Raw genomic sequence first — 24,626 nt, forward strand, 5'->3', positions numbered from 1 at the left:
CAGTCAAAAAGGCCAAAAAAATATATTTAAAAAAACTTGCAACCTAAATGGTAACATTTCATTTGTAATTCTCTCATGCAAAGGGTCTCAGTGCTGCTGTTTTGGACCCAGTGCGATTACTGTGTTCACACCTGCACAAACAAACCGCGCCAAGGGGGAAAGCAGACTAAATATCAAAGTTGTGAAAACACCATGAGATACATTGGAGAGTTCAGATAATGGGAGGGAAATTGGAGCAGAGCCACTACTTCATCGTGTCAAAAGAAGTGAAAAGATGAAAAGCTCCAACTCTAAAAAGTTCTCATTGTAACCTGAAGCCAAGTGAGGAAGATACAAAGTGATAGAAACGCTCCGGTTGAATTCTATTCGTAAGGCTCTTCTTCTTCACTAGCTCAAGAAAAACCTTTGTTGGTCAATTTCATGACTTTTTAGACCTGGGGATAATGTCACCAGTTGTGACATTATTTATAGGCAACAGTGTGCTCTCCTAGTGAGTGTGGTCCTGGGCATTTGAAGGAAAATTACTATTTACGGTGTACTTTGAACTATATTGAAAGATAGCCATCTCCATTCTGTTCTATAAAGACTATATTCAATCCTAGTTTTATTCAGTTCACTGATCTTTACAGCTGAGATAATGGAACTTGGGGAACACTGTAGAATTTTCTTCCACGATCGATCGATATGCACAGTCGCACCTGAAAGCACCAGGTGTTTGCAAGAGGGGCGTGGCCAGTGATTCCAGATAATGATCATGTCATGCCTGAGAAAACAATGAATGCTGCAGTTTGATGATTAAAATGAGGAGCTGTTTTACTGCGACACATCCAGAGGGATTCGCACAGACACAAACACTTAGTATTAGCCCTGTATGTGTGTGGGTCTTTACATGTGTCTCTAATTTTGTGTGTCTGCACAAACTAGCTTCCAGTAAATGATAAATTCCTGTTTAGTAGCTTCACACATTCACGTGCGCCCTCATTATGTGCTGTATATGTTAATCCTATTCACAGAGAATGAGTACGTAGGTGAATAAAATGTGTGTGTGTCTGTGTGTGTGTGAGTTTGTGTGTGTCCAGGCTGATAAATAATTCAGCAGATGGAAGCGGCGTGACTCCCCGCCGGCTCTCAGAAACAACCTCTGGCTGTGTGTGTGTCTGTGTGCATGCGCGTGCGGTGGCGTTTACACATTAGCGGTTGTGTGTGTGTGTGTGAGCGTGTGAGACGGCACAGCATGTGTGTGTTTTTCTGTGTGAGTGTTTCCTCCAGGCGTCTGCAATGGAAAACATTGCAAGCACTCTCTCTCTCTCCTCCCCTCCCCCACTATTTGCTACCTCGTTCGCCCGTTCACTCGCTTGCACGCCTGCTTGCTCGCTGCTCCACTCAAGCGAGGAGGCTGTGTGTTTCTTTGTTCCTCTCTCACGCTCTCTCTTGCTCTGTCTCTTATTATCTAACCCGTCCCCGGCTGAAGGACAGACGGCGGCTCATTTTGGGCGATGAACAGAGTCTTCGCGCAAACAGGAGAATGATCACAAGCTGCAAGAAAAGTTTAAGTGTGTCGCACAAATTGGCCATTTTTAAGGTCACCCTGAGAACGTATTGACTCCGATTAACAGAATATAATTTTTAAGTGACGTCCACATTTAGGTTGGACATACGTTGACAGCTGGCAACTTGGATAAAAAATACCACTAACAGCTTAAGTGAACACAAAGCCATGGAACTAATTTTTCTATCATATCTGGTGTGATCTGTATTTTAAACTGTCCTTATTTTCATTCATAACTCTCTAACACAGCACTTCTAAGGGATATAATCATCCTTGATGTCCATCCAGCCTAAACCTCCATCAAGTCCCTGAGAAATCTTAGAACAAAGACATATTGTACTAAAATAAATTAACTGTGGTGTATCACATCTTTGGAAGTTCCGTTTTTCTAGCCACACCCAGGCCTGTTTACTGCCACACCTGTTCTCAATCAAGAAATAACTTAAATAGGACCCGTTTGACAAAGTGGAGTAGACCAAAAGATCCTCAAAAGCTAGACATCAAGCCATAATCCAAGGAAATTAATTCAGGAACAAATGAGAAAAGTAGATCTATCAGTCTGGAAAATATTATAAAGCCATTTCTAAAACTGTGGGACTCCAGTGAACCACAGTGAGAGCCATTATCCACAAATGGCGAAAGCATGGAACAGCGGTGAACCTTCCCAGGAGTGGCTGGCCAACCAAAATTACTCCAAGAGTGCAGTGAGGACTCATCCAAGAGGTCACAAAAGACCCCAGAACAACATCCAAAGAATTGCAGGCCTCAGTTAAAGTCACTGTTCATGGCTCCTCCATAAGAAACAAAATTCCTGGTTGATAGAACCAGGAATCTTGCTGTCTACAAAAACATCCTAAGAAGCGAATGTCCAGGCATCTGTTCATGATGCACTTCAGTCCATCTCTGAATGGCTTAAGAAGAACAAACTGAAGAATTTGGAGTGGCCTAGTCAAAGTCCTGAACTGAATCTGATTGAGATGCTGTTGCATGACCTTAAAAAGGTGGTTCATGCTCGAAAACGCTCCAGTTTGACTGAATTACAATAATTCTGCAAAGATGAGTAGGTCAAAAATTCCTTCACAGTGCTGTAAAAGACTCAGTTATGACAAACTGAATTGCAGTTGTCACTGCTAAGGGTGGCCTGACCAGTTATTAGGTTTAGGGGGCAATCACTTTTTCACACAGAGCCATGTAGTTTTGGATTTTTTTCCCCCTTAATAATAAACACCTTTGTTTAGAAACTGAATATTGTGTTTGCTTGTGTTATTGTTGTCTAATATTGAAATTTGTTTAATGATCTAAAAAAATTAAGTGTTACAAACATAAAAAAGGTAGGAGATCAGGAAGGGGCCAAACACTTTTTCACAATAACTCTAGGTCTTCAATGTGTTCTCTGTCAGAAACAAGCCATTCTGTCTCTTTAACCCCCATCCATCCATCCATTATCTCGGCTTATCTAAAGTCAGGTTGTGGTGGTTAGCATCTCCCTTAGAGATAAGATGAAGAATTCAGTCATTTGAGAGCAGCTCAGAATAGAGCCGCTACTCTTCCACAGCGAAAGGAGCCTATTGAGGTGGTTTGGACATCTGACAAGGATGCCTCCTGGGTGAGATATCCAAGCCATGTCCTACCGGGAGGAGGCCCTGAGGAAGACCCAGGACACACTGGAGGTTATATCGCTGTGCCGGCCTGGAGATGCCTTGGATGTTCCCCTGGAGAGAAGAGGATGTTGTAGTTTTGCCTACAAATTTGTTTCTAGAGATTACTGAATCCATAATATTTTCTCCTAGCATCATATAAATTGCACTTCAGGATTTAGTTTTATAAAACCTAAAATAGAATTAACAACCTCTGATTCAAGACTGAAATATCTGTTAGATTGATTGTGATAAAAAGTCATTCTTATCATGGATAAATTGGAATCACTGTGACCATCAGTGTCAGCATTTTAATGTAACTTTAATTAGTGACCAGATACCTGCAGGACATGCGTTCTATTCACAGCCAAAACAGTGATTTTACACCTCCTAACATGATGCTTTTAGTCGTTGTTTAAGTATTTCCACCACGATAAACAAGTTGATACCTGATGACTTTTTAAAAAATGTATTATTAATATCATTTGTAATTTTGAATCATTTCTGCCAGAATTTTGGCCAGAAACAATTCATCCCTGATTTGTCTTTTGTTTTTTCTTTCAGTTTTCCACATGGCCCCCCATCCGTCTTCTCCTACCCATCTACCCCGGCAACCATCCAGCTCTGTAAATCGGCAACCGACTCCCACATCTTTTGCCACCTTCACTTCCTTCCACCTTCAGGACAAGCATCAGAAGTTGAAGGAGAACCGCAAGGTGTCAAATTTCCTTCCTTCCTTGCCCTCTCTTCCACCCTCTTTCTCTTCATCACCTGACCCCCATCCATTCCGCTGCCCTGACGATGACCCAGACAAGCCGAAAGGCAAGCGTCCCTGCAAGACGAAACACACCGGAGGAGAAGCAGCAAAGGAGGAGGGACAAGACGAGGGTGGAAGTGATGAGGAAGAAAGGAACGGGAAGGTCAGTTTTTTGGGGGTTTTTTCACCTTATAAAATGTGATTTATTTATTATTTATTTAGAATGAATGGATTTTTGAAGGATACCCTGAATAGAACTGTGAGCAACTGAGAGAAAGTGCAAGAGGTCATCTGTGTATATGCTTATTTTATGTGCTCTATTTCTTCCGCTGCGTATTAGCAAGGGGATTACTGGCCACATCAAAAGAATAGAGGACAAGACCTCTGACTCATTTCCTCTTAAAAATATGAAAATAGAAAAGTGTGATTCATTTTATTTTGCCATCACACATAAAAATAATGAGACAGGCAGGCCACCTTAGATTTAAACTGCCACCCTTCAAATGCACACAAATGTGGAAAATTGAGTTTGTTTTTGTTTTTTTTTGTTTACTTAAATGCAGAAATGGTAACACATGCAAATGATGTGACTCAGAATGACTCAAACGCCCACACACTCACCCAGAGGGATGATGTCAAGAGGGAGCGCTTGTTTAACTCCTTGATATCATTTTATATCTGTAGTAATACACCACAGCTGAAGGTAAAATCTAAGTGTCTAAATCAGGTGCTCCTCTGTGGACCGAAAAGAAAAGGTCATCTGGAACAGTTGTTTTAAATTTGGTAAAACAATTCCAGGTCACAACACCCACCAAACTCTCTGGACAAAATGATCCCTATAGGTTTGAAACACGATGGCTAGAAGTCAAAGTCTATGAGATAAGTGTGAGACATCCTAACCCTCAAGAGAAGTCTAAGCTAAAATGCCCATAAAACCAGTAACCAGTTCAAGGTACCCATAAAACTGTCTTGATATAATGACAAAACCTAAACGAGTCGCACATGACTAAAACAAGATGGCAACAAGTCCAAGTAAAAGCATAATTTCTGCAGAAAGGGCCAGGACGGTTTTCCGGCACTCTATTTTTCTGTCTTGTTGTTTGTCCTCCCTCTCGTCTCTTTTCCGTCTCTGTTAATCGCTGCAATTATCGTCCTGATTGGAGCTCACTGGGAAAACTCAGCAGGGACGCATGTGTGTTTTTACTGTCTGCGTGTATGTGTGTGTGTGCATGCGCGTGTAATTCAATTCGCTGCAGATTAAACTGAAGGAGAGAGCGAGCGAAGGAAGGAGGGAGGATGGAGTGATTGAAGGTTATGAAGGAAGAATAATATTCTCTGCATGTACTGCCGGTGTGCGTGTGTGTGCTCATACTGTGTGTGTGCGGGCGGAGGATTGTGTCGTTTTGACAGCTGCTGCACCGGAGATTTCCTCCGGGCAGCGAGGACACAAACACACGCTCACACACGCACACACTTTCTCTCTCTTCTCGCTCAGCCCTCCTCCTCGTTGTTGGAGTCTGCTGCGCTAGAAAAAACACACACACGCACACACCTCCAGGGCAAAGCTCGCATCCTGTTTGCCGATGCGTGGCGGCAAGCGGCTTCGTTTGACAGACGCCTGCACACGCACATTACACACTCACACAAACACCCTGACACACACAAAAACATTAACACGCACACACCGTCTGGCTGCTAAGCGGTGGAGGCTGTTGCAGTGGCGTCAGCAGCTCAGCGCTGCATTTTCATCCAGCTCTACCTGCTTCTGATTTGATTAAAAGTACAGAATATATTTCTGTGTATTTAGGTTTGTTTCTGCTTAAATACAACAGAAAATACTTTTCATCAGTGGGAAAAGATCAAGAAAATGTCCTCTTAAATATCCATTTATTAAAGTGACCAATTAATTTTAATGTAAAAAAATTACTTCTGCCAATATTGTGAATGTTTAGTGTTTGTTGGTCATGGTTTTGTTTTTCATTAATCTGGCAGTTCTGCCACAGAGCTGCTGAGCGATGAACACTTGTCGAACTCACAGCCTTGAACCTTAATGTCAAAATAATTAACTCTTTGCAGGAGCCAGTATCCTCTGGTTGGCTGATAGTTGTGTAGGAGTAGTAATAATTGCATTGTTAGTTTAGATCTGATTTCCCAGTTTGCCGCTATATCCAGTTTACACTGCTGATACAAAAGAGAGAAGTCATCTTGCTTTTTCGACATTATGATCTGTAGTGAGAGTAGACATTAGAAGTAGTGAAAGTTGATGAGTTCAAATTCCTGGGGTCAACCATCCAAAGTAAAAGACAGTGCATAAGAAAGCTGAAGAAGAGAGTGCAGGGAGGGTGGAGTGGGTGGAGACAGGTGTGCGGGGTTATTTGTGACAGAAGGACAGCAGCAAGAGTGAAAGGGAATGTTTACAAGATGGTAGTAAGAATTGCTGTGATGTATGGTTTGGAGATGATGGCACTGACAAAAAGACAGGAGGCTGAGCTGAAGATGTTTAGATTTTAATTGACAAGATTAGAGACTGGACAAGATTAGAAATGAGTACATCTGCGATTGAGCTGCTGAGGTTGAGCATTCTGGAGACAGAGAAGCAAGGCTGAGATGGTTTGGACATGTCCAGAGGAGGGATAATGGATACATAGAGCAAAGGATGGAGATGGAGCTGCCAGGCAGGAAGAAAAGAGGAAAAGCTCAGAGAAGATTCATGGATGTAGTGAAAGAGGACAGAGGCAGAAGATTGGTGCAGCAAAAGAAGAGGCTAGAGGAAGACTGAGATGGAGGCAGACGATCCCTTAGGAGCAGCCTAAAGATGGAGACGAAGAAAATATCCAGCTGATTGGATCTGACTGTGCTTATGTCGAACAGCATGTGTTGGGGATTCATTTCTTGGCAGATATTGGGCCCCTTACTGGTAGGGCATTGTTTAAACACCATAGCCTACCTGAGAATTGGTGCTGGCCATATCCAACAGCAGGATAACACATCGTGTCTCAAAGCTCAGATCAGGTTTCAGATCAGGTTTTTTGAACATGATAGTGAGATCATTGTGCTCAAACTGCCTGCACAATCACCAGATCTTAATCCAATAGATCAGCTTTGTGGTGGAATGGGAAATTTCCATCATGGGTGTGGAGTTGAAAAATCTGCAGTAACTGTTTAATGCTATCATGTCAACATGGACCAAAATCTCCGAGGAATGTTTCCAGCACCTTGTTGAATCTGTGCCATGATCAATTAAGGCATCTGGATGCAAATTGGGGTCCAATCCAGTGAACTGGGTAATTAATTAGTTGGTGAGTGTGTAATCATACCAGAAGATTAGAAATTGTGACAATCAGGAAGATTCAAAAAGTACACAAAAAATGTCAGATGTTGCATGTTCTCTTAGCAAAATGAGTACAGTATAGTAAGTCAAATAAGCTAAAATTGGTAGATGGTAGTATGTACAACCAGTCCCAAACAAGCCAAAGACCAAATCCACTGCTGTCTAAAGCCTGGTCCAAAGTCAAACTCAGAATCAGTCCAAAACCAAACTAATTTTTTTTTTTCGAAAATTAGTCCAGACCGTGTCCAAAACCAGTTTGAAACCAGGATCCCAAGATCAAATTTGCAACCAGTCCACTACACACTCTGGAACAATTCCAAAACAACTGTAAATCTATTCTAAACCCAGAAACCAGTCCAACGTCGAAATCACAATTTGTTTAAAATCAGTCCAATACTGTACATGTTCAAAAGTCTAAAAGTAGTAAAATAAGCTCAAAACCAGTTCCAATATTTAGTCCAAAACAGATTAAAACCCTTTCAAAACCAGTTGAAAACCAAGTTAAAATCTATATAACAGTGGTCCAAAAAACCTTATAAATACCACCTTAAAACTAATAACATATTAACCAAATGTGAAGCCAGAACCCTGAGCTCAAAAAATTATCTAATTTTATGAGATGATGTGAAAGAATTCACACAGGAACTGCAGCAAGTTCTCCAAGTCCAAAAAGTTGTGCAGAGAACTGATCATCAAGAACACAAGAGGACCTGAAATGACACCACGTGGAACCCCACACAAGAAAAAAGACGTTACTAATCCTGCTAAAGCTTTTCTTTGTTGTGCGTTAGAGTCAAAGTGTGATCCTGAGTGGCAACAACGCACAACAACACGCCTGAAGAAACAAGATAAAGAGGAAACACATGAAGGGGAACAGTGGGAGAGGGGCGAGAGAGGCATGCCAACACCAGGGAGAGGGAGAGAGAATCCTAATTTGTTCCTCCTTTGCTCTGTCTTTTACTTTAAGACAAACCATCACTCCCTCCTCCTCTTCCTCCTTCTCCTCCTCCATTTCCTCCTGAGCTTTCTGTCATCAGCCTCAGGCTTCACACACACACTCACAAAGGAAAACACACACACACACACACAAATCACACGAAAACAGAGTCGCGGGAGCAGAGGTGGTGACAGTGCTATTTTCAACCGAGCCTGAAAAAGTAGGGCTGTGCGTGTGTGCGTGTGTGCTTTCGAGGGGGGGAGGGGGGGATGTGGCAATGACAGATGTAGAAAGAAAGTGAGCACATGTTTTTGTGTGTGTTTAATTGTTTTGTGGGTAAAAAAAAACCCCTCAAGCACGTTAATCACTTTAAATGTCACTTTTTTTCCCCTCCAAACACACACACAGGTCGCTCTGTCAGACTCATCTCGCTCGCCCACTCATCGACCTCCTTCCCCACAACACACCCACAACACCCGTCCCGTCCCTCCAGAGGTGCGCCGGCTCATTGTGAACAAAAACGCCGGAGAGACGCTGCTACAGCGAGCTGCCCGGCTGGGATACGAGGTAATAAAATGCAGACACACACACGCGCACAGGTGTACAGAGAGGTGGGTAACAGTTATAAATTAGGCAGTCACAACTGTTGGTTATAGGGGCAAATTTGATTGACTTTAGTTCAGTTTGTAACATTTTGGTCCATTTTTTATGGCGGCCATTTTTGGCTAGTTTCCCTCAAGGACAATTTAGTCCATTTTCCCCTTGAGAGGTATTTTAGTCCAGTTCCCCTCCATCAGTGTGCCCGTGTGTATGTGGCAAGTAAACTGCATGTTTCATGTCTTGCAGTGTAAAAAGCACTTTAAGGATAGTTAAGTGTAAAGAGGTACAACTGGTGCCTTTACCATCCTAGGCGTTCCTCTTTGAGCGGGGGCTCTGGCAGTGGTTGAAGCAAAAACTGAAGCTTGATGAAACCATTGAACAACACTTCTGGTCAGCATTGATTCTGGCAACCCATCAGGCGACTCTGGAGAATTTGTTTCCTGTTCATGTGTAGTTTCCTGTTTATGTGGAGGGGGTGGAGTGCTGCTGTCCTCAGCTGTGGATATGGTTGGAAAGGAATAATTTGAGGATCCCCTGAAACCCACTGACACGTCATCCACAGAGGAAGCAGTCTGGGGAGGATGACTCACACATTTCTGTCATTAAAGTCTCTGAAGTAATTCAAAAGCTGTTTATTGGACTGACTGGGGTAGAGGTTTCTCTTCTTAAGAAAGGCGACCGGAGGATGTTCTCCTTCAGCAGGATCCCACTCCTCAGTTTCTCTGAGAAGGTCTATATCAGGGCATATAGAGGGCAATCTCAAGGTGAGATTTCACCTATTGGTCAGTCCTCAACTTTAGGTGGAAAGATGCAGTTTTCATCCTCGTTGTGGACTTGGAGAAAGTACTCAGCCATGTGCCTTGAGGTGTCCCGTGGGGAGGGATTCAAGGGTATGTGGTATTGGGCTTGTTGTCACAGGATATTTGGGTCCTGTACAGCCGCAGTGGTTGGTGGTCTTAGACTTTTGTCTCTGCTTTTGCACATTGTGTGGTTTTGTTGGATTTACTGAGCCATGACCTCTAGCTCACACTGAGGTGGTGTGCAGCCGAGTGTGAAGTGGCTGGAATGATAATTAGCACATTCAATTCTGAGGTTCTCAGCTGGAAAAGGATGAAGCCCACTCCAGGATGACAGCAAGTTTCACATGAAGTAAAGCTGATAACTTTGTTCAGATGTTCATAATTGAGGGAAGATTCGAGCGAGACATTGACAGAGAGATTGGTGAAGATGCTGTAGATTTACTGGTTGATTTGCCCTCAAACATAAACATGAGCTGTGGGTAGTGACCACAAGAAAGCTCATCAAAAAGAGCCAGCTGAAGATGCCTCCTTGGTGAGATGTTCAACTGGTAGGAGACCCAGGACATGTTGGAGAGATTAGGTCTGTTGGCTGATTTGGAAATGCCTTGCTGTCCCTGTTGTCTGAAGAATTGGCATCTTTGCTTAAACTGCTGCCTCTCTTACATGAAAATCTGAGTCCAGTTTTCCACTCTGACATAATAGTTTAGTTTTCCAGTCCAGTTATTCTTTGTCATATTTTTATCCAACTGTCTTCAGTGGTTTTTTAAAATGTCATTCTCATCAGTAAATTCAGTTCTGATTATAAATTCTAAGAACAAGCACAAAACATGACTGAATTAATGGCTTCTGGATTGTTGCATCAAAATGCTTTAAAAATAAATGTTTTTTTGCCTTTTTGATGTCAGGCTAAAAGAAAATCTTTTATTTTTTTGGATTTTAGTTTGACATTATGAACATCAGACATTTACACTGAAATACACTTGGACGTTTTCCCACATTCATCCATTCATCCTCCTCCGCTGAGCATTGTTCTGCCTCACTCACTCTTTTTCATAGCGGAGATCATTAATTCACACTCCTCCTCTCGCCTTCCTTGAACTTTAATCCCTCGCTTCCAGATGAAAAAGATTAGAGAGAGACTTGCTTCCCATCCTTTCACATCCCCTCTCTCTCCCTCTCTCTCTAATTGAATTAGCCCTCGGCTCACCACTCACTCATTCCCCTTTTTCCCTGGTTTGATTCATTTTTCATAAAAATGAAGTCTCACCTCCATTTAAACACAAACTAAAATGCACGTGTGTACCAATCTACAGCAACAATATTTTCAAATTACCAAAGCAATAATTGGATCAGAAAGGAACAGTTAAAAGAGATCAAAATCAGCCCCTGGTCTCGTTATTGCAAGTGCAGAAATTGTGAAAAAGTGTGTAAAGAGTCTCAGCTTTTCTTTGCCGCATTTCAGAGCAGCAACAGTTGATCAAGAAGATGACTGCAGTTAATAATCAAAGCAAAAAACTGATGCTTTCATGTTCTCAAATGTGAAATTTTGCTGCAAAGTGAATGGGTTTTTCTTTTCTTTTCTTTTTGCTGATTGTGCAAAAAATGAAAATACTCATCAGATGCAGAACCATTTTGAAACACTGCATGACCAGGAAAAAAAACTCAGACAGTGTAATATTATGTTGGACCATGTTTAGCTTTGATGACAACACAAGTGCATCATGGCATCGTTTCAATAAGCTTCAGTCCAGTATTGCATAATTTTTCACCAGGATTGTGTACACATGAACAGATGATGAGTAAGACTGTTGTATAAAGACTTCTACAGCACATCCCAAAGATTCTCAGTAGGGTTAAGGACTGAACTCTGTGCCGGCCAAATCATGTGTAAAAAGATAAATAAAATAAAAAATGATGTCACATGCTCCCTGAAACACTCAGTTTGAGCCCGATGAATCCTGCCATTGTTTTCTGGGAAGATGCCCGCACCATCAGGGGAAAAAACTGTTGATTATTCAGTCCGATAGTCAGCTGACATCATTTTTTGTGCACATAATGTCACAGAACCTCGACCTGACCAACTGATGCAACCACAGATAATATTGTTGCCCACTTAGATTTGTACATTAGGCGTCAGGCATGATGGGTGCCTCACTTCATCCACCTCTCATCCTACCTTTATGCACCCATACCTAAATCTGGCTAAATCTGAACTCATCAAACGCCATGACATTTTCCACTGCTTGAGAGTCCGGTCTATGTATGTCCCCTAGCAAACTGAAGCCTTTTTTCTGATTAACGTCATGATAACTGGTTTTCTTAAAGTTATCTACACGATTTTTAGTCCCGTTCCCTTGACTTCTTGGTTTTCCTTCATCATCAGAATGCCAAGAAAACCAGCCAACTACCAAAATTACCTCTAAATGATGCTGAACTGATGATTAATGAAGTTGTTTATTTTTATTGTTGTTATTATTTTTAACATTAAACATCTGATTCAGAAAAGCCTGATAAAAATATCCACCTGCTAGTAAATATATGTTGTAAACTATTGTTGGAAGCAGGCTGATATTTCTGTCCTGCTTTCCTTGCTGTCATTTCAGGTAACATCAACTTGAATCTGTGACATTATGTTACAAACATCACAGCACTTTTTTTGTTATTTCACTCAAATTCATTCAGTGGGCTTGAAAATTAGTTTGGGTTTTTTGTTTTGTTTTGGGGGATTTTCAGGGTTTGTCACACACACATTCACATGGTGTGAATATTTCATGCTCTGTGTGACGACTCCTGTCAGGGCTCATAGGTGTCGCCTAGCTTCTTGCTCTCTTGCTCTCTCTCTCTCATTGAGGTGCAGCGGTGAAGCTAATGAGCTCAGTTTGCATATGAAGCCGTCATCCATCATCGCATACACACACACATTAACACACAGGTTTCTGTGCACACAAATAGAAGAACAGAAAGAGTGAGGCTTTAATTATATTCTTAAGGTGGAACTGCTCTTTGCTTGTAACATGACGTTTCCATGTTGGTATGTTCTCCATATAGTGTGGGAATATTAAAGCCCCGTGAAACAAAAGTGTGACTTTAAGGGCTACTATATATTTTTTAGAGCTAAGGACAAGGTGGTTGAGGTAGTTGGTTTTATTGTTTGTATAGATGACTGTATCATCTACATAGAGACAAATAAATATTACCACATTTTTTAACCCAACAAAACGTTGTTTATCTGATCACTTTTTTTGTTTGTTTGTGTTGATATATATTTAGTCCTGTGGAATTCCTGCAGAAGGTCAAGTGGGATGTGTAAGAGGAGGGGGGAAGTCAGCATGAGTAAAGAGTGGAAATGAAATTCACAATAAGTCAATTTTATATGTAGTTTATTAATAAACTCTTTTCTTTATTTTGGAAATAATATTAGGCATTCTCTTGCTTTTTATCATTTTTTTCTCTCCTGGATTTCAGTAACTTCTTGTGGTCGGTTGCTGATTGGTTCCAGCAACAGTGCACGATGTTTGTGGATTGATAACATATGGTGCAGCCAATAGAATTAATATTCCCATGATGGATTAAAGTCACATTCAGGGAAGATGGATTAAGTACCTGAATGTTGAGACATTTCTAGATTTTTTGTACAATTTGTAGTTATCATTTGCACTTTTAACTTGGGGACATCTTTTAAAGACAAGTTTGTGAACATTTCTGGTGGCACTGGTTGGTAAATGTAGCCAAAAATTACCTCTTTCTAAAACCAGAGTTACTACTGGTGGTCATGTTTGGCTAAGTATGGCCTCAGTCACGCAGACCTAGAAACCAGCCAGAAACCCACTGGTCACTAAGGGAAAATCTGTATTTCCTGAATGGTTGGCAAGTACTTACTGGCAGTAACTAGGTAAAATTAGTCATAAGGTGGTATTTGATGCTGAACTAAAAACCTCTTTGAAATGGCTTTGTTCACTGGCAGATTGCTGCAGTCTGCAAATACCTACCAGCTACTTGCCAAATAATAGTGAAACCTAAAAAAGCGCAAAGCAAAACAGAAATGGCAAACATTCACCTTCAAGGTAATAGTTAAGCCTTAGAACTGCAACCAGCACAATTTAACAACTTTTACTTGCAGCTAGTCCTCATTTGTGGTTTGTATCAAACTTTGTGTTTGTAGACAAATCACCATTTTCCATGCAAACTGAAGGGGACTATGGCAGTCTACTAGAAAGTTTTTGATGCAGCATCCTTTTTAAAACAAATTTCATGTGGTGACTACCATCAGCCCTGAGCAACCACACAACAACTGGCAAGAAAATACACTTTTTTTCCCCTTGTGACCTGTGGTTTCCAGAGTATCACTGACTGGGCTGTATTCACAGAGGTCTCAAGGCTTGTGTGACTGCAGCCTGACATAGCATCTTGTGTGTATAGCCAAAATTGTACACATTGGACTATTGCAGAAGGATTACAACATTAGAATGAATGCAAGATGAAAAGTTGTTCATATTCTGTGTTGGGTTTGTGACAGGAGGGAAAATTTACTGTGGTCTCAATTTGTTTCCACATTTGCAGGAGGTGGTCTTGTATTGTCTCGAGCGGCGAATCTGTGATGTCAACCATAGAGACAATGCTGGGTACTGTGCCCTACATGAGGCCTGTGCCCGTGGCTGGCTGGGCATTGTACGCCACTTGGTGGAGCATGGAGCCAATGTCAACTGCAGTGCTCAGGATGGAACCAGGTACCGTGCATCAAAGGAGATTTCTGCATTTGTTAGATTAAAATATAATATTAAAGTGTAAGTATGAGTTCTTGCACAGGTTTCCTGGATGTTTGAATCCTATCCACTATTGGTAATTCATAAAAGATGTGTAAATGGGGACAAAGCTGAAACTGAGGTCTTGAAAAATCATATGGACTTACAGCAAACGTAAAGGTTTTGCAGACTTAATCACATTTGAACCAAATTTGAGAAATGAATAACCTTTATAAATTTAGAAATTGCTATTATTGTTTGTCCATGTGAATACAGAGTCAGAAGTGTTTTAGATGCCTTATTATGTTTGAGCTAGTCCAAGAACTCAAATCCAGTTCAGATTCACATCTTATTATCTACCTTATCTAAATTAAATAAGGTTATATGAATATAATGGGTTATGTGTCTTCTTCCAGTGAGCACATTAATATTAGAACCTGTTAAGCATAAAATAAAGTAATTTAAAGTCAGGTAGCAACAGCTGCTGCTGAAACAGGTAAAAAAAAAAAGTCCTTCAAGTGATGAGGATAGATTCAGTCTCTCTTTCTTCTTTTCTCATCAGGCCACTTCACGACGCCGTGGAAAACGACCACGTGGAGGTGGTGCGCTTCCTGTTGGCCTGTGGCGCTGACCCTACTCTGACCTCCTACTCAGGACGAGCACCAATCAACATGACCCACAGTGCTGCCATGGAAACCTTTCTGGAGGGTAGGACAATAAGGAGAAGGAAGAACATTTGTGTGTGCTGTCTGTTAACTGTTGCTGGTTTTTACACATAAATCAAGTGCTGCTGATGATAATGTTTTGACATCTGTCACTTTCTTATCTGGTCAGATGGACTTAAGTTTTCAGAGCCATTAATTGACTAAAAGTTTTAGGTGGCAGTGACAGTCTCAGGTCTTCTTCATGCATACTCTGCCAGTTATGGTTATGGAGCATCACTACACGGACATTTTCACATGCTCAGGTCTGGACTCTGGCTGAGTTCGTGTCCAAGATTGTGATGAATTTTTCGTAAAGCCAGGCAGTATTCTTCAGTTTGTTTTTGTCTTAAAATGTAGACCTAAACCCTGAGATCGTTTGCCCTCCTGAAAAGGTTTTCAGGATCGCTGTGTATATTTCTAAATGTATCTTTTCTCAGCCCCGGTCACCAAAAACCATTCTTTCAGCATGATACTACCACCTCCATGCTTCACTGTGGGGATGTAGCTATTAGTAAGAAATGGCTTCATCTTGTTCCACCAATGTAAGGTTTTCTATAAACGATTATCAAGTCAGAATTTCTTTGCTGAGAGACATAACAGAGCCACAGAGTGGCGTCCTGAAACAGGAACTACTGTAGATGAATCGATAAGGTGCACTAAGACCACATATGTTGTCTTTTCTTGCTTTTTTCTGGTCACAGTCAAGAACCTACATTTCTGAAAGGCTTGCCTTTTTGAAGGGACCTCATGAAGCATTCAGGCTCCCAGCTGTCAACACTCAGATCCACAAAACAGGATAAAACCATCAACTGTCCCACTCGCTCCCACTTTCTGTCCCGATGCGCTATGGCCGCAGCGCATCGGGCCGGCTTCGCCGTGTTTACAAAAGTCATTAAAATTCACACATAAAAAGTCCTTTGTCCTCCGAAGAAAAATGAACAAAAGAAAGTGGAAAAAACAACGAATTAAACATATCGTGAGAGCGAGAAAAACAGTGGAGTAAACAAGGAGGAAACAGAAAGGAAAGCGATGCAGCCTGAGTGTGTGTGTTTCTGTGTGTTTGTGTGTGCGCTCGCCAGCCTGTCTGATTACCATTCCCTGCCTCTATTTGTTCTCTCTCTCTCCATCTCCCTTTTTTCCCTCTCTCTCTCTCCAGAGGGGTTTAATGAGGCTTGGCTGCTGAATCCCAGAACAGCTTACTGCTACACACACAGACACACACACACACACACTTCTGCCAGCATCCGTCTACTCAGCGCCAAGCGCCGCGGCGACGAGCCGGCACCGTCTGAACACAAACACTCATCTTCTTCTTCCCGTCTTTCACTGTGGCTCTGTGTGTGCGAGTCTGTGTGTGCGAGTCTGTGTGTGCATCTCTGTGTGTGCATGTCTATGTGTGTGCGTCTGTGTGTGGCTCTATTGTTTTCATCTCGCTGCCTTCATCCTCTCTGATTGGTCGGCTCTTTGATCAGCCACAAAAGCCACTGACTCTGCCGCTCTCTCCCTGCAGACTATCTCTCTGACCTCCAGGGAAGGTCGGAGGGCGATCCGGGAATCTACTGGGAATTTTACGGCAGCTCAGTCTGCGGTTAGTTTACACACAAACACACACACACACGTGCACACACATACACACCAATGACATCGTCAGAGGAGAAAGGCAGGAAGGCTGGGAAAGATAAATAATTTAGGATTAAAGGAATTGCATGGCCTGCAGCTAAAGACAAAAGTTAGATGAAAAGAAATGCAGTTGAACTTTTGGTAAAAAGAAAAAAAAAAATCCAGGGACTCGGAAAAAATCAGGACAAAAGGAAGCTTTGATAAACCAGCCAGGACTGAAGAAACCACAGCAAACTCAATTACAGCTGATGGAACTACAACAAAACTGGTTAGAGCTAACCTCTAAACCAGTTATGAGTAAAGGCACTGCCATGAATTTAATTAGGAATATATAATTACCATTAACCCAACTGCAATGACAAGAACTGCCATTACACCACTCATAACTACTAAACCTGTGTGTAATGATTCCAACTCTAATCGAAGACACTGATACTGAAAACATTTGCATTTATCGATATTTCGATAAACAGTTAAATGAGAACTAAGTGGAAATACAAGAGCAGCACTTTGTTTAACTACAACTAAAGAAATGAGCTCTTTGTCCAGTAACAATTGAACTGAAGTTTAGGATAGGACTAAGAAATTTAAACTGAAGGTTTGGGGCTCGAAAATTAATGGTCTTTGGAAAGTTACAATTAAAGAATTAAGACCACGTGGTATTGAAGAAATGAGAGCAACAAGAATTTAGGCCTATTGAACGAGAAATAAAGAGATTAGGACTAAAATGAGGTCTGATGGAACTGGAACAAAACAAATTAGAATACACAAAATTGTGCTAATAGAACAAGACTGAGTAAATGAACAAGGACAACTGTGGTTAAAGAAATTAGGTCTAAACAAATTTGTACTAATGCAGCTATGACTACTGAAAGATGCAACACTAATGAACTGTTAGTGTTAACCTTGAAACTGGTTGGTAAGTGATTGCTGGTAGTCTCTATGCAAAATTGGTCGTAAAGAGATGCGTTGCTGCACCAAAATCTTGCGATTGCTTTGATTGTTGGAAGATTCCCACAGTTGCCAAGTTTGCATGGCGAATGCCAACTTATCTGCAAATACAAACTCTTTAAAAAGCAATAGAAAAACTATAAAAAGTATAAACTAGAAACAGAATGTTTGTCTTCAGTGTAAAAGTTGAGCTTTTTAAAGATATTGGTTTTTACGTTGAAGTCAAACATCAGCCATTTTCAATTTATGTCACACTTCTTCAGGTTTCACTATGGCTCAGTGAGCAGTAGACAGCTGTTTGCCGACAAGTCAGCATCAACCGTGGAAATCACAGGCGACCAAGGAAAACTGCTAGCTCCCAGAGCATTTACAAGGAGGCCATTGGTGCAACACCCTCTTTGTGTTTACCTAGTGACTGGTGCTTGGTAGTGACTGGTCTCTAGTCCTGTGTCACTAAGGACTAATCTAACGAATCAGGATTACACTCAATGGAATTAAAGGAACTCACAATAGGGAAAGAAACCCGGACTAAAACTAGGACTAGTGCAGAAAAGGACCTTCGATGATGATTTTTATGTGTTGTTTTGAACTCTTGTTTGTGCAGAGCCATCCAGTGAAGAAGGTGTATATAATATCCTTGCTGATCCACCGGGACCAGAGGAGGAGGAAGAAGATGAAGAAGAGGAGGAGGATGAGGAGCAACGTGCTAGGAGGGAAGTGTTTGAGTTTGAACTCTCTGACCGACCGTTGCTTCCCTGCTACAACATCCAGGTGTCGCTTTCCCAAGGGTAAGTGTAAAATACCCACTGTCCTTATGTCCCTCATAGAAGCTTTCAGAACCAGAACTTACAGGTCAAAAACAGGAGCAAGTATGCTCAGAATATCAACTTAAGAATCTAATAATGAGGACACATTTAATAGAGCAAGAGTTTAGGTAGCTTTTTCCACCAGCACAGTATACTTCTCCATGCAGAGCCAGCTCTGGCTTGATGCCTTTGACATCAACCTGCATTTTGACAGCTCTGAGAACCGAACATTACATATAAAGGTGGGAAAATATCCATGGGAACAACGAACTGCGGGTTGCAGCTGTGCGCCTTTTGTGGTGTCATGCTCATGCCAGCTTTTTGGTGCTGGCACCAGATCTTGTTGGTGGAAATGAAATAAATGTTTCCTTAGTGGGCACCTGCAGCTCATTGTTGGAAAAGAGGTAAATGACATGAAAGACTAAACCTTGTTAGAACAATGCGAGGTGGATATAGAGGATAAAATCTGATGGGCCTAAAAGATGGAGAAAAGGGACAAACGTCAGACTTTGTTGCCGTAAAAGATCTTGGACTCAAGGATGTAGATTAAACACATCGGAACAGCGGAAACAGAAAGTTGGATCGACTGTATTAGAATTAACAGGCATTAGAATGGGATTAGGATTAGTGGTGCTCCTGATTAACTATTACTGTAGGTACTAGGTGGATAAAACAAATTGGACCTCGACAAACTAGTGTCTGGGACAAAAGACGTAAAAAATAAAAAATATACATACATATGATAAATATATATGCATGTGTAACCATGGAGGATGTCTATATAAAATAGCCTAGTCTTTTCTAACTAAAACAACATGTATAGGGATAAGCAGAGGAACTCAAATATAAGGAACAAGGGCTTTCAAATACCTAAACTTATTAGTGTAAACCTAGGTCAAAAAATCTGTATGACAAAAGGGGCTAAGAATACTAAAGGGCTTGTATTTAGCTCTACAAAAGAGCTAAAGTCATTTGGACTAAAACAACAATATTAAGTTATAGCCCCAATGGAACTGGCACTGTGACCACAACAAAGACTAAATATTTTAAGGTAAATGAACTAGAATGAAAGGCCTAGAAGTACTACAGGACCCCTGGGTCAAGGAATTAGAACTGAGGAAATAGGATAAACAAAAGGGCCATGAGTGTGTTAGGGTTATGATTAAAAGATCCAGGCCAAGATCAAGAAGGCTAGGATGAGAAGAACCAGGGCTAAATCTAAAAGGACTAAAGGATCTAAGACAAAAGCCAAAGCGAGATGAACGAGAACTTAAAATGTATGTGTTAAACAAACAAGGATCGAACAGGCTAAAACAACATGTACCGTAGGAAATTGAACTAGAACTAAATTCAGGACTGAATGTTAGAATTAAAGGACAAAGGACAATGACTACAAGAGGTAAAGAAAACAGAAAGTATATTTGGTAGTAAAGGTACTAAGAGGACTAAGGACAAAAAATATGTAGGTTAAAGGAACTGGGACTAACCCATTGTATAACCAAAAGGACTTGGGCTAAAAGAAACACCAAATATTAAGTTTAAGGACTACATAGTACAGGAGAACTGGGCTTAACGAACTCAAACTAAAGCAGCAGGGTTAAGTAAGTCTAACCTGAGATTAAAAAAAAAGACCAAAGATTAATATATTAATAATATTGGGGCTACAGAACTAGGACAAACACACTGGGACTAAATTAGGGCTACAGGCACTAATTCTAAAAGACCAAGGGCTAGAGGAAATAGTGCTAAATGGATGTGACTAAAGAAAGAGGGACTAGCAAATACCCCACCTGTGTACACACTTTGTGTTTCTTATTCACACTCATTTTATCTTCTTCACACTCACACATTCCTCCTCAGTGTTGTTCTAACACGTCTTTTCACACTCGCACACACTCAGACACCAATTAAGGTGGCGGAAAGCAGCTCGGAAAGGAAAGAAGGGAGGGAGGGAGAATGGATGAAGGGTGGTGCGAGAAGGAGAGAAAAAAGATCCTCGGCGGAGGAGAGGGAGGACAGACGGAGAGGTCGTTAACGAGGATTGCATCGCCGTGGCGACGCGGCTAATTGGCTTCCACTCCGTCTTCCTCCCCTGTCGCTTTTCTCCGCCTCTCTCTTTCTCTTCTCCGCTCACTCTCTTTTTTCCTCTCTGCCGTCTGATGTTGTATTAATGGCTCTTCCTGGATACAAGGCCACCGGGCAGCGACACACATTTCACCGAGCTGTTTAAAATTCAGGCAGCAACTGGCTTTAAAGCAACATGTGGCCTTGTCCACGGCACTGAACGTGTGTGTGTGTGTGTGTGTGTGTGTGTGTGTGTGTGTGTGTGTGTTAATCTGCCCTTGACACGCGCACACATTGACAGACATTGTGAATCAATAACAGCTCCATTGATGTTTTCAGCTGCTACAGCAGAATATATAAAAGAGGAGCTGTCTCCTTCTTTTCTCCTCCCACCTTCCTCTTCCCTCTTTGGCATCTGTGGAAGCCAAATTTAAAATTTTGCCTCAGCTGAATATATAATATATAATCTGTCAAGCACCACTGCAGTCATTATACAGCAGCCCAAAGTGTTCAATATTAAATTAAGGCCTCGAGCAGCAATGATTGGGTGAGGGGTTTTATTATGGGCAATGCAGACCTCTTCAAACCTGAAGTCTTATTTTTTCAATGTACACTATGCGGCAGTAGAGAACACTCACTAATATGTCACGACTGGATTGTTGGTTTCACGGGTGGCACTGTCAAGATAGGGCCCTTTGGAACTGCAGTAGAATTCATTTCACTTTTAGTGGTTTCAGTTGTAGTGATTACTGGCCAATCAGGATGCATTGGGAGACTGTGTCAATGTAAAAAATTGCACAATAGTGACACATTAAAATCAACTTGCTTACTTGTTTACCAAGTAAACATTGGTAACAGATTTACCAATAAAACGTTTGGTAAAAAGTTTTGACATGATAGCGTACCATGGAAAAGTATCGAGACACCCCTGAATTGTCTTGATGCATGCTCAATTATTCCAGGTAAGAAAATCCCAATAGGTTGATTCTGTTCATCTGGGCGTAGCGTTTTCAGTGGGAGTGGGGGTATAAAATGTTTAACGGGTTACTGTTTATAAGGTTGGGGAAACCTGCAGTCAGCTGAGACTGAAGAAGTCACGTGGATGAGTGATGAAAAGTTTCTCCCACTGAAAACACTATGTCCAGATGAACAGGATCAACCGTTTGGCACCCCTGAATTGTTATTATTTTGCTCCAAGAGGCCAAATGCACTGGGACAAAATTAGGGCTACAAGCACTAATCTCACTCAAGTTGTCCAAATCATAGGAATCTGTTCAATGTGTTGAAAAAATAAAATAAAAAAAATAAATTGGTCTTTAAAAATATTGACATCGAACTTATCACTGTATGAGCCTTTTAAAACACACCATTTGAAATTGATCTGTACGTTTCCCCTTCTTGTTTCCTCCAGTCCCAGGAACTGGCTCCTTCTTGCAGATGTGTTGGGTCGCCTTCGGATGACTTCTCGGTCCTTTCGCCGCCTCTTCCCACAGCTCAACGTCCAGTCCATCCCTGAAGATGAGTTCTACCGGCAGGCATCCCTGTCACAGCTCCTGACAGGTCCTGATGAACAGGAGCTGGCCTCCTTCAGGCCAGATGTCAAAGACCCTCTGGAGCTGGTGGAGGCCACACCCGAGCTGGCTGGCATGCTAGGCTCTTCAGTGGAGTTTGTGGATAGTCGCTGGGACTCGCTGGAAGCTTCGCCACCACCAACTCCCTCTCCACCACATTCACCAAGACCGCTGCAGCGTGTTCCACCACCATTATCCCCAGAGCAACATGGACCAGATGCTGGTCCTAAGGTGGGAAATGTGGTGCTGAGCCAGACTGAGTCCAGAGGTCAGGGATTTAAAAACCTGGGATATTCTACTCCAGCAGAAAAGGCAGAAACTAAACTAGATCCCAGCATATGGGAATCACAAAAGCAAGGAATTAAAATTGCTGTGGGACCTTCAACCACTAAGCCAAACATGACATTGAATGCTAGCCTGTGGGAACCACAAACACAGCGTTCTAAGAATCCTCACGTCATGGGTTCTGCTACTCCGGACTCTAAGATGGACTCAAGCCTGTGGGAACAACCGCAGCAAGGCAATAAAACAGTCCAAATCAGTTCGGTCAAATCTGATGTGATGGCTGGGACTAGCATGTGGGACCCACAGCGACTACGAAGTCGAAATCCTGGGAATTCTGATGCCAAATTGGACACAGCAGTATTAGAAACACCACGACTTCGGAATAAGAACATTGGGAATTCCACTCCCACTCATTCAAATGGTGCAGTGGATGCTAGTGTGTGGAAACGGGAAAATCAAGGAAACAAAAGCAGCAGGGTTTTGGATTCTACAAACCCACCTGCTGCAGTTGACTGTAGTGCTTGGGAACCCCAGCGGCTGCGAAGTAAGAATGCTGGGATCTCTGGCCCTGCAAAGTCGGATGTCAGGGTGGATGCCACCACATGGGAATGTCAAGGAATAAAGAGAATGGGCAGCAACAGCGGAGCACCAAAAAGAGAGGCTAATCCCTGTGACACCCAAGGTGAATGCACTAAGAACATAAAGATGGACCCTGCTTGGCAGAGGAACTTGACGAATGTTAGAGTTCATATCAGGGACTTGGGAATGAAAGTTGGCACTGTTCCAAGAGACTTAAAGAAAGAGCCGGGTAAAGTGGTTGGGAAGGGTGCCAGGATCAAAGGGAAGTCATGAAATGACAAAACACCAGGAAATTTGAAGAGACATATCCTGACAGAAATAAACTGAGAAGCATTCCAACATACATGTAAAAACATTGTAAATTAATATCTGGACATTGGAAAGACAGTTAACTCTGTGGCAAGACTGTACCAGTATTAAATGTGTGTTATATGTAAACTGTAAATAGTCTTTGTTTGTTTGGGGGTTTTGTTTGTTTTTTAATTTATGAGCACAGAATTGACGGATCATTTTTTTCTTTGTAAATGCAGTCTGGTGTAAATACAATGGCATTCCTGTTGACATGCTAAGATTGTTGGTTCACGTCTGGGAAGCTGTTTGTTACCTTTGTGTGTAATTTTGTATTCAGCATCCTGTTGGCTTTTGTCACCAATCTATTACTGTCCAATAAATATGAGGAAAGAAAACAAATGAGTTAACTGTCTGAATTATCCTGAGCAAACTGGCAAGACTTGAGTTTATATACTCATTTTTACAGTCATGTAAAAAAGAAAATTTGCACAGGATTTTGTAATCCTGTGCAAATTAGGTACACCTCATGATCCAGTAGCTTGTAGAACCACCTTCAGTAGCAATAACTTGATGTAGTCTTTGTTATGTATAACTTTATCATTCTCTTTTATCTTTGTTGAGTACTATTGGCTCACTTTTCTTTACAGCATTACTTACATTCACTGAGGTTTGTTGGCATTCATTTATTAACAGCTCTCTTAAGGTCCCAATTTCAGTGATGTTGAGGTATAGTGTGATTGTAAATTGCAACGGGGGCCATGATAGAAAAACTGCATTGTGCTGCTAACTGAACTTCAGCTCTTTGCAAACAGCTGCAAAGGGGCATGCTAATACAAAGCTAGCCAAGGACCCAGAGTGATGTTAAAGCTGAGAGAATACCAACCCAAGTCCAGCAGCCAGACCCTGAACTTAAACAGGTAACAAACTGATGAGCAGTCAAGTCGCAGCCTTCGTTTCTACCTGTTCATGTTTTTACAGCAGAATCACTGTGACAATCGCTTTGAAGTCTCTTTGTGCTTATTTTAAACTTTGCTTTGTGCTGTCGGCTTTGTGTTCATTCCTAAATTCTTATAGCCCTGTTCCACTATTACCGACTCAGGTTAGCTTGGCACGGCTCACCTGGCGTCCATTTTTTTCCATTAGGTGGTAGTACCTGGTACCAGATATTTTTTAGTACCTACTTGGCCGGGGTTCAAAGCAATCTGAGGTGATCCAAAAATGTGATGTCAGCTGACTGCATGCCACCAATTGGCTAGTCAGTGGTGTCACTCAATGAGTCATGGGAGCATCTCTTCATGAAAATCAGCAGCACAATTTTTGAAACCCTCTACAATGAGGGAAATGGTTACACAAAAAACAACACCCTAATGATCCCAACGCTGATCATAACAAAGGGCGAAGT

General features: G+C 41.7%; 1 protein-coding gene across 1 annotated transcript in view; it reads left to right on the forward strand.

Annotated features, from left to right (window-relative positions):
* The window catches only part of LOC100706598 (BCL-6 corepressor), a 65,588-nt gene extending 41,949 nt beyond the window's left edge, over positions 1 to 23,639 (forward strand). Inside the window, 7 exon segments of the mRNA XM_005462684.4 lie at positions 3,751 to 4,106; positions 8,620 to 8,778; positions 14,172 to 14,338; positions 14,916 to 15,061; positions 16,568 to 16,645; positions 18,233 to 18,416; positions 21,910 to 23,639. Coding sequence (XP_005462741.3) covers positions 3,751 to 4,106; positions 8,620 to 8,778; positions 14,172 to 14,338; positions 14,916 to 15,061; positions 16,568 to 16,645; positions 18,233 to 18,416; positions 21,910 to 23,206 — 2,387 coding nt within the window. The 3' untranslated portion in view covers positions 23,207 to 23,639.
* Positions 23,640 to 24,626: the final 987 nt, after the last annotated feature.

This window comes from Oreochromis niloticus, linkage group LG23, assembly GCF_001858045.2.
Source record: "Oreochromis niloticus isolate F11D_XX linkage group LG23, O_niloticus_UMD_NMBU, whole genome shotgun sequence".
Classification (NCBI taxonomy): Eukaryota; Metazoa; Chordata; class Actinopteri; order Cichliformes; family Cichlidae; genus Oreochromis; species Oreochromis niloticus.